Source organism: Phragmites australis, chromosome 16, assembly GCF_958298935.1.
Source record: "Phragmites australis chromosome 16, lpPhrAust1.1, whole genome shotgun sequence".
NCBI classification, from domain to species: domain Eukaryota; kingdom Viridiplantae; phylum Streptophyta; class Magnoliopsida; order Poales; family Poaceae; genus Phragmites; species Phragmites australis.
Genome location: NC_084936.1, coordinates 4,078,269 through 4,088,700, shown reverse-complemented (window position 1 = coordinate 4,088,700; position 10,432 = coordinate 4,078,269). Strand labels below are relative to the sequence as shown.

At 42.1% G+C, this 10,432-nt stretch overlaps 3 protein-coding genes across 3 annotated transcripts; all 3 read right to left on the bottom strand.

The window, feature by feature from the left end:
• Positions 1 to 3,022: 3,022 nt before the first annotated feature.
• On the bottom strand, positions 3,023 to 5,636 carry LOC133895899 (secretory carrier-associated membrane protein 5-like). Its single transcript, XM_062336423.1, has 12 exons — positions 5,586 to 5,636; positions 5,036 to 5,143; positions 4,862 to 4,924; positions 4,671 to 4,704; positions 4,469 to 4,591; positions 4,289 to 4,351; positions 4,118 to 4,211; positions 3,972 to 4,017; positions 3,740 to 3,807; positions 3,611 to 3,659; positions 3,417 to 3,482; positions 3,023 to 3,055 (listed from the first exon to the last, which is right to left on the bottom strand). Exons 1-12 carry the CDS (start codon positions 5,634 to 5,636, stop codon positions 3,023 to 3,025), a joined length of 798 nt encoding a protein of 265 aa, XP_062192407.1.
• A 1,124-nt stretch (positions 5,637 to 6,760) lies between these two features.
• LOC133896044 (uncharacterized) lies at positions 6,761 to 7,072 on the bottom strand. The gene has a single exon (XM_062336557.1). The coding sequence runs from the start codon at positions 7,070 to 7,072 to the stop codon at positions 6,761 to 6,763; it is 312 nt and encodes a 103-aa protein (XP_062192541.1).
• A 784-nt stretch (positions 7,073 to 7,856) lies between these two features.
• Positions 7,857 to 10,071, bottom strand: LOC133896435 (NADH dehydrogenase [ubiquinone] iron-sulfur protein 6, mitochondrial). Its single transcript, XM_062337043.1, has 3 exons — positions 9,863 to 10,071; positions 8,297 to 8,381; positions 7,857 to 8,164 (listed from the first exon to the last, which is right to left on the bottom strand). The coding sequence occupies exons 1-3, from the start codon at positions 9,995 to 9,997 to the stop codon at positions 8,052 to 8,054; spliced, it is 333 nt and encodes a 110-aa protein (XP_062193027.1). The 5' UTR covers positions 9,998 to 10,071; the 3' UTR covers positions 7,857 to 8,051.
• Positions 10,072 to 10,432: the final 361 nt, after the last annotated feature.

Sequence of the window (10,432 nt, the reverse complement as noted above, 5' to 3'; positions counted from 1 at the left end):
TTGGGCTTTTCACTGGGCTTATCATCATTGTCAATGGGCTTCATCTTAGGTTTGACAGCTTGCTTCTTTTGTTGGGCCTTTTCATGGCTCACTACCTTCTTCAAATTCTATTTTGCCGTCAAATTAGAATCTGAGAGCACCTCAGGTTTCATCTGACAAAAGGACTGACCCAAATTTTTAATAACCTTGCTGGATATGACAGGTGGTTTGGCATTGCAGGCAAGACAGTTCTTGTCTTTACAAATAGTAGCCTTGTATCCACCATTTTTCTCTTTTTTTCTAATACTTCTTCTCACTTCAGATTCTACTACTAGGACTGGGGTTGCCCCAAATTAGGGGTTTCTGGTAGGCTTTGGATTGGGATTTGAAGAAAGAGACACCTCTACATGAGCATCTTCTGCCTCCACAGGAGCATTATCAAGCTCATTCCCTTTGGGACACTTCTAATTTGGCCTTTGAGGGACAGACAGAAGGAAGGAGGAACTGCAGTGGTTTGGCAACATTATTCTGAAGGGAAAGGATGTCCTAGGCTTTAGAGATGAGAATTTCTTTAGCTCTATCAAACTGAGATGGGGAAAGAAGCAACTTGATGAAGAAGGCAGACCAAGTGGAGGGAATGGATACAATTGCTTCCTTGGCATTCAGAGGACTGAGGTATTTGGCCCATAAGTCATGAACACTGGAGTTGTACTTGAGGCTGGGTGACCAGTTAACTGGTCAGCAACTTGTTCTCCTGAGTGGCACATGAGGCCAACTTGTAAATTCAGCTCAGCATCTTGTGCTACATTTTCAGCATTGATAAAGGAGGGGGGTGCCATTAGCTCATTAAGCTGTACTTCATGGGGTAAGAAAATCTCTGGCTCTGGAAATGGGGCAGGAGCAGCCAGTCCAAGCACTATATCAGGATCAATCTGCATATTGAGGTGTGGAACAATCTATCTATAGCTACATGAGGATACATATCCCAGAGAGTTACCTGATAAAGAGAGGCTAATTTGGACATTGTTTGGTGGAGCCACAACAGGTTTAGGCCAATCTGGGTTATCCTCCACCATGAAATCTACATCATTTTCCTCAACTGCCTCTAAGAGCATTTCTAACCGGCTCTAATCTCGCTCTCTATCTTTACGCGTTTCAACCGATTCTCTAAATCTCTCTCTAAATTCTACTCCTCTATATTTTATTAATATCCTATATAACTTAAAAATATTTCCAATGGCTCCCGCGTTTGATGCTACCAGTGACGATGCATTTTTCGGTGGAGGTTTGACGGAATCGGGCGATGGCTCGCGGTTTCCTCTGGCGAGCGGTGGAACGCGGAGAAGGGGCTTCGGCGAACCTGTTTGAGGGTGCTCCAGGCAACGAGGTGCTTCACAGGGGCCTGGTGACGAAGAGCAGTTGCTAGGTGCGCCCTTCCCTGACCGCCGTCACCGTTCAGGCGCCGTCGAGCCTCACCGCCGCCCAGCCGTGGAGCAGCTCCTTGGATCCGGCCTTCCCGCCGCCGCCACCCCGCTCGATGGAGCCGCCACCGGGAGGCCCCTTCCCCGGCCGGTCTTCCTCCCCGACCGGCCTCACTCTCCGGCTCCCTTCTCTCTCTCTCTCTCTCTCTCTCTCTCTCTCTCTCTCTCGGACAATGGCGAGCTCGTTTTCAGTCCCTAGATTTGGCGAGCGATGGGAAGCAGATGACGAGCCGAAAAAATGGCGAGAGGGAGTAGCGTCATTTTTTTGGCTAAATGGCTATATCTAGCGATGGGGAGCAAGATAGCAACTAGGTTGGAGTTGCTCTTAGTCTTCCTCCTCTGCAGGAACATTAAGGTGGCGTTTGGATGGAGCATGGGAAAGGGAAAGGAAAATGAGATGGGATAAAATGAGTGGATATGGGATAAGGTTATAAATTTTATTCCTATTCTTTTGTTTGGTTTGCCATGGGATAAGAATATGAAAAATAAGTTTAAATGACCAAAATACCTTTTCACAATAATGAAACAACCAATGAAGAGCAACATAAAAAGGGAAAATATGTAATTTCACATGTTTCCTACATCTATCCCACCTATTTCCCACCCCCTACCCTGAGTTTCAAATGGTGGGAAATGAAGTCTTTATATTTCCACTTTCTACTTCCAAACCCATGAGCCAAACATTGGAAATGTTTCATCCCACCTCCCATTTCCCAAACTTACCTCACATTTCCAACAATCCAAACGCCACCTAAGGTCAAGAAGCCCCTGGTGTTGATTACTCTGCTCAGCATGTTCCTAATTGTTCCCTTCAGCCCAGTGAACAATAATAATTTCGCTGTGCAATCGATTGTCGTTCCTTTATTGCTCATCTGCATCTTGCATCCTGCTAGATACTGTTATTATTTTTGAAGAACTAAAGATACAGAATATGATCTTCAGCTTCTTAATATGTTTTTGCCTGGCTGTGTGCTATGCCAGCAACTGAATATTGCTCATACAGTTCTTCTTGTGTTACCTGTCGTCTATCGGAACACTAGGATAGTTTTATAGGTATTGTCTATGCTATTTGTAGTGGGCGTTAGGGTTTGAAGAAGCTGATCTAGCCTATTTGCAGACATGGGACATAGTAAAGTATGCACATCTGTTGATATGTTAAAATTAAATGATGTTAGTGAACTTCTGGAACCATCAATGCATCCAAAAAGAAGTTAATGTCAGCTGAGCAAGTTTATTAGGTAAAGTGTTAGAAGGATGTGTGTTTGTCTGAAGGGTTAGACTCGGAGCTAGGATGCACTGAATAATCAATAAAGAACTGAATCAAAAACATAAACAGAATGAGTCAAATGAAGCAATACATGTTATCCTGACCGCACAACTAATATCTGGTCAACTACACGACGAGCATAATGAGCTAGCCATAATCTTGTAGCAACAATAGGTCTTCATATCGTACACTTATCGTCGAACAACACATCCAAGGACTAGGGAGCAGCAATCCATCATCTTTGCACTCTGAACTCTCTGTTGCCACGAGTGATCTCATTATTTGATTCATTTATTCACCTGTGCCCTCTGAAATACATGTATACTCTCTGCAAAAGAATAAATTAGGAAGCATATCATGCAACCATGACCACAAATTTATGAGTTGAAAAAACACAAATTAATCTTTTGCAGGTAATCTGGTAATGGAACAGCAAAAGCTGATCAGATGCAGTAATTTATCAGTGTAGAATTGAAAGAACATCCAAAAATCTGATTCTGATGGCAACATGATTTTATTGGTCACTACTGGAATAATGAACAACAATTGATAGAAGTGAAGGATGAAATCCATGCAACTGAAGCCAGGACTTGCATCTTTGTTAAACCAAATGAGTCCATAAAAGAGATGGCAACAACCAACCAAACAAGAAAAAGTTTGGAAGAGATGTAGGAAGAATGGTCGGTAACCTCAAGCACCCAGATGCTTATAAGCGATTCCAAGGTAAAGAATGCAAAACCAATTAAATAAAGTACCTGCATTACTCCAAAAAGGACAGATATTAGTGCTCTTGGAGTGGTTTCACTAGCTTAAAGGCTCTCTAGCAATTTTCAGCACTGAGGTAAATATTTTCGAAGTAATTAAATAATGTAAGAGAACTTACCCCGACAAACATATCACCAGTTAAAACTTCGATAGCAACAAGAATTCCCCTGATTTCAGGAAACGAAAATAAAATGAGAATTAATGCAGAAGGAAACTTAGAAAAATAGCACTTACTAATTAAACTTACGTAACAGTTTTCCCCCTAAATATTATTGGAGGAGCAACTGCAGCAATGACACAAAATCCAACATGCATCTGGCACATATCAAGCCATTGTGATGAGCAGATATCAAAATTGCATTATCAAAAGGTAAAGAGTGAGAGCATTCAGGCTACTGAAATATGAGTAGAGATTTCAATGTTCTGTTGTTGTGAAAGATTTTATGATTGAGATGGTTAGCGTAAGCACGTAAAATTACCGAGTAGAAGACGAAAAATTGGCCAAAGTTCACCATGCTATCAGTTCTGGACAACAAAAGGCTAAGAATTAAGTTTCAAAACTGGCATATTCATATGGCATTGTCTGCTAATTACTAAAACTCGGAATTATAGCATGAAAAGTAACCTCATTGCACGGTACAGAGGCCTGTACCACAGTACAAATGAAAGAGGACATCCGGATATCGCATAGATGACAGCGAGGAGAAAAAGGACAATGTCTGCATATCAGAAAATACGTAAGGAAAAAGAATATTCACAATGAAGATAACTGATAGGATGAAGAGATATTTAGCACCGTCGCTATGAATTGATTCGATTAACACAGCGAATACGTTCCAACCGAGACAGGCAACCAGTCCTGCGAAAAGAACAACGAAGGTATATGAGCTAAACCTTGTGAAAATTCTGATTACTCAAGATGAACATTATCAACTATAATCACATTAGTAGGGAAAGATAGATGCAGGTCAAATACCTAGCCAACTAGCAAATGCTGTATATTGCAACTTTTGCGCATGGATTGGTATTTCGTTGGTTATATCATGATGTATGATGGGGAAGAAAGGTGGCCAATTTTTCACTTCCACAGTGACACCGGCTGCACAAACAAACGCGTTCTCACAACTCTGACAAAAGCATACCATGGTATAACTTGAAAGATGATCTAATAGAGCTACCTCTGTTCATTGCATCCTCCCTTTGCTTAATATCCTGCAGGAAATCTCATACTTTTGAGAACTTAGTTAAAATCCGCATGGAGAGAATTTTGTAGGAACTAAAATGAACACATGGCACTTGAAAAAAATCTAGATCATGATGGGAGTGATTCAATAGGATATTTTGCAGAGGAACAAAAAGGCGATCGAACCCGCTCCCGCCTCTTCAAATCCTCCTCCCAGGACAGCAGGTCTTTCTCCAGCTTCTTCGGATCCTACATGCAACAACATGGTAGAATTTAAGACGAGTCATCATGCGGCTATTAACAAGAACACCAAGGTTATCAAGTGGTGAACTATCAATGCAAGAACAGTGAACAATATACCTGAAGAGGAATGTCGATGGTGGCGCCATGCTTGCTGCTTCCTCCCAGGCCTGCCGGGGTCCATGATTTCTTCGCCGGTGCAGAGGTTGATGTTGCTCCTGCTGCATTCTGAAATACAATGCAAAGGATCAACTGAATTGTTATGATACTGAATGAACACCCTGCCTAAACTCATGGTGAACACTGCATCGATCAGATAGGTCCCATGCAAGATGCAAAATATAAGCATTGGACGCTTCCAATTATTTCAATTTATTTATCAGAAGGATCTTGCAACCAGACCAACATGCAAAACTTGTTATCCATCGAATGAAAATGCCTACCCAGGACATGTAGTTTAGAGCAAACCTTATTTTGGGGGAAAATCTTTGGAACAAATTACGCATATACTCAAGAGAGTCTGGGTAGAAGATCATTAAATCCATGGCATATTCACTAAGAGTCGAATTGACATCAGAAAAATCAATGTTTCTAATGGAAATGTGACATCAAAGCAACAAGAATTCGAACCCAAATTATAGGAATAATAAATATGTTAACTCAGGAATACCGCGGTAGGATTGACATTTTCTTCGTCGGATGGATTGGTGCTACGGGACATCGAGGAAATCACTTGGCCTGAATATATCCTTGTGTTCTTTGGCTTTTGGGACGAATCGGAATCTAAGTTGCGAAAGAATTGCGTGTGGCCAATGGAGGAAGTTATTTTCAGTTAATGACTCTTTTTGCAATCCGGTTCTTGTTAGCATCCTACTCTTCCCAATTTGCTCCTAGCCTTAGAGCATCTTCAACCGGTTTTCTATATTTGACCTCTATATCTTTATATAAGGTTTCTTCTTATCTAAACTGACTTTTTATTTCTCTTTGCGCTTCAACGAGCTCCTTAAATTTGATATTTTCTATTTCACTCATCTATATTTTACTTAGTATCCTGTAACTACCAAATTAATTCTAATGGTTATATTTCTAATGATGTTTTCCTAACAACTACTTTTTTCGATGGCTATTTTTTTTTACCAACGGCTATTTTCTTCTAATGGCTATTTTTTTTCCCAACAACTACTCTTTTATCCAATAGCTACTTTATTCCAACGGCTACTTCTTCCAACTCTATATATACCCGTCCAGTCCTTTGTTCCCTCTCTAGCGAAATGAGTCATCGTTTTCTCTTAGATTCATCGTCAGAGGAGGAGGATGACAAACTCATTCTTGCTACACTACACCAAGCACACTTTCAATAAGAGCTTATGAATGCTGCACGACCTGACAGTTCCATGCCTGAACATTAGTATATTAACCACAACAGAGAAGTCGTGTATTAGAGGCTATACGAAGACTACTTTTTAGATGCTCCTATCTATGGTCCAATTTTCTTTGTCGTAGGTTTGTAAATGGTCTGTTTTTCTTTGTTCGTCATTTTTTTCATCCTTTTGGATTCGGCATATTTTTTTCTTCAGGATTAGAATGGCTCGTTCTCTATTTCTTCTCATACTGCAAGCTGTAGAACAACATGACGATTATTTTATGCAGAAAAGAAATAGAAACAATGTCTTGGGTTATCTCCTTTACAAAAGATTACCGCAACATTTAGGATCTATGCATTGCAAATTATTGTGACCAAACAAAATTTCTATTATATGCATTGCAAAAAGGCCCTATTCATTGCTATGAATAAATCCTCCCCTACCCATCCTCCTCCGGCCCTCCCTCGTCCCACCACCACCCCTACCCTCCTTCATCTCCCAACCCTGCCGCGTCATGCCACCTCCACTGGCCCTCCCCAACCCATCCTCCATCGGCCCTCCCGCCCTCCAGCGTCGCCAGCCTACCCTCCCGCGTGGAGCCACCACCTCTAACCTCCCGCAGGCCCTCCCCATCCCATCCAGCGCCTCCTCTGCACTGCCACCCATGGTGACCCACACCCTCCCCTCCCACACCCCTGTCGTGCCACCTCCATATGCCACTGCTCCGCCAACCCGACGATGCTGCCCCGGTGACCCAACCCTCCAGCGCCTCATCTGCGCTGCCTCCCCCCATGACCTAGCCCTGCCGAGCACACATCCCATCATACATTGGAGAAGGGGAAGAAAAACAATCCTTTGGCGTGGCGAGAAGGACAAGTTTGGTGGCGGCGGTTGCTGGATAGGGGCTCGATGCTCTCTTCCTAATTCTGAGGTATCATGGGTGGGAAGTAGGGGGTCCTCAACTATAGAGGGTGAAATAGGATACCGGTTAGAGGGATGTTCTTAAAATTTGACTATAAAGGATTAGATAAGGTACCGGTTAGAGATGCTCTTACAGGCTTTGGCAATTCTCACCTATCAATGGAAGGGGAGGGCAGTTTAGGACATGCTCATCGTGGAATGGCGAAGAGATCAGAAAAAATGATTGCAATGAGCTTGCAATTTGTGTTTTCTTCACTACAACACATGGGCGTTGGCGATCCACAGTTCAGTTGAATCATCAAGGGTCTTTTTTAAAAAAAAAAAATTGAAGGTATTGTAGGTACATTGATCTGAAAAACATGGAGAACATGGATCGAAATACAATCAGCATATTAAAAAAAGCCAAATTATGGTATATAGATCCCGCATGAATTTCAGATAATAGTTCGATGCAAAAATCTTGATGAAGTATGGAACTCAAGTGTAGGGATCCCTGCACTCGACTAAGCCGGCTCAGCGAAAAGAAAAAGTATCAGGAATCTTGAGAAAGTTAGGATCTCTGGAGCTAAATTGCTTCCAGAATCATCATTGTCATGCTTTTGGGGTCCCCAGAGTAGGGATTTCGATACACACATCCGTTGCATAGATTCAGAAAATGGCACGGAAGAAATCCGTTGAAAATCAATCCACAGTTAACACAGACTTATTAGATGTCATCGAAAGAGGACGATCATCAAAGACAATATTTTGCCATCAAGCATAATACAGAGTACACTAGCAGAACATTGTGAAACAAATGTGCATGCATCAACTCCAAATTTCTGCAGTAGTAAAGGCTGTATCTTCAGTGCTTAGTGATGGTGATCTTGAACATAACGAAGACCACAATACTTGCACACATTAGGTGCCTCAAGATCAAGGCAGATATACTCGATCGGATGGCCAAGGGAAGGATCTTCAGAAGCTGAAACAATGCAGCAACGAGGGGTAGGTCAGTTATGCAGAAGCATGAGTATAGCAACAACAGAAAAGAAACTACAATAATGAGCATGTGTAAGGATGAGTAGAGTTTGCAAGATTCAGCCATGTTGCATACCCCCTTCACAAACGGCAATTCGACCTTCAACCTTTATCGGAGGTACCTCGTTGATCAGTTCCATTGGTGACTTCTTGCTTGTGTCCTACAACAAAATATAATGAATGGAAGAAAATAATTCAGAATAAGACTGATTAATAAAAAAATCAGAACAAATCTACAAGTGCAGCCAATAAAGCTCAGGTTATGTAACTGTTACCTAAGGTGAGGAAATATCACATGAACCAAAGAACTAAGCTATATCAAGGTCTAACAATAACAACTGCTGCTGACCACCTGATATTAATACAAATCCCGGAAGTAGTTTCAACTTTCAAGGATATGGGAACTACAAAACTAAAGAGCCTGTTTGGCAAAGCTCTAGTTGGTCATCCTAACTACAGAAATTCATGAAGCTAAAGCTGTGGGCAGATTAAGGGTCTTTGGTTTAGGCGTCTTGTTCTTATTTTGGACTGAAAACAGATATTTAAACCACTTTATTTTATCCTATAAACTCCGAATCCTATATGGATATCGGAGCAGGAGCTCTGCCAAACAGGGTCTAATAACTCATCTCCTGTAGTCACTTTTCCTCCGAACAAGGAATATTGATCTTTACTCCATTTCAGGAGGTTGCTTCTTGATACATGCTAATGGAAAGAATTTCTGAGAGGTTTAATTCATTTGAGCTTTATTCAGCAAAAGGGATATTGCTCGCTGAGCCATCTTAAGCACTTGCTTGCACCTTAACAGCCATCTATCTAATGTAAATGACAAAATGGTTTCACAGAGACAGAGAATCAGCAATGCAAGTTCATCTCAACGCACGAGAACATGATTGACCTACCGAACACAATTAACCTGTGGCATGAAATCGTGCATTTCAAACATTCAATAATGAGCTGCCATTTCCCGTAAAAATAAATAAAAAATAATGAGCTGCCATTCGTCAGACGAAGCAACCCAGCAGCATCCAAAAACTTCAAATACACAATGCATCAAGATAATAGTTTCCTTATCCTTAAATACAAAGGATTCAACTAAGGATAACTAAAGTCCAATCCAATATATTTGCACATTTAACCCAGGCATAACTGAAGTCTGCATGGACATCAGACTATACCCAGACTGTTCGCAGTTGATCAAGCACACACAATAACTATTTCACAAGGAGTAACTCCAACTCCATAATCCAGTCACATATACTAGCAGCAGAATCACACCTTGTAAATCTAAAGGTGAGTCCTCCAGATCTAACAAGGAACAAATGAAAGCTTCAGCATGACACATACACCAAAGAGACTGTCGCAACCAATTGATGGCCAGGTGCATAAAAAATGCTTCAACAATACCAAGGCCGACGTAACTCAATTGGCGAACAGAATTAACCAGCGCAGCCACACGCCTACGCAGATACCACAAACTACACCGAGCACCAAGAATCGCATGAGGAAGCGTAACGACTCGATGCTTCCCACCGAATCGGACAAGAACCACACTACACAGGGACGGAGTTGGCATCGCGAGGCCCAATCAGATCGGGATCCAAAGGCTGGAGGGCGGCGAGGAGGGCTCGGGGATATATACCTGCATCCACTTGGCGGTGTGGCTGCCGACGACGGCGGCGGCGCCGACAGCCTTCTCCGTGGAGAGGCCCCGCGCGCCGGCAGGGCCTAGGGCCTTGAGGAGCGCGGGGAGCAGCCTCCGCGTCGCGGTCGCCATGGCTGGAGAAGGTTGCGAGCCTGGGGGGATTCGGGAGAGAACGGCGACGAGGTGGAGGAAAGGGGAGGGGATTTTCTACAGCTATCGAATTAAGCTCGGCCCAATACTGTAGACCCAATTGCTATGGGCTTCTCATGCTGGACCCAATAAGTAACAGATTTTTGGGTCATATATTGGGGATTTCCAATTTAGTTTTCTACACCAATGGTTACTACCAGGATTAAAATTTGGTCGAAAGCAAACAAAATATCTAATTCTAAAAATTTATGTCACTAACATGTGAGATCTACATAGAAGAGTATAAAAATGACCAAAATTTCATAATTTTTGATCTTTTCACCGATGAACGAAAAAAATATAAAATGAAATTGAAATACCTGGTTATTACCGAGAAAAGTAGTGCGAATTACTTAACCCGAGTGCACGAAACTATTG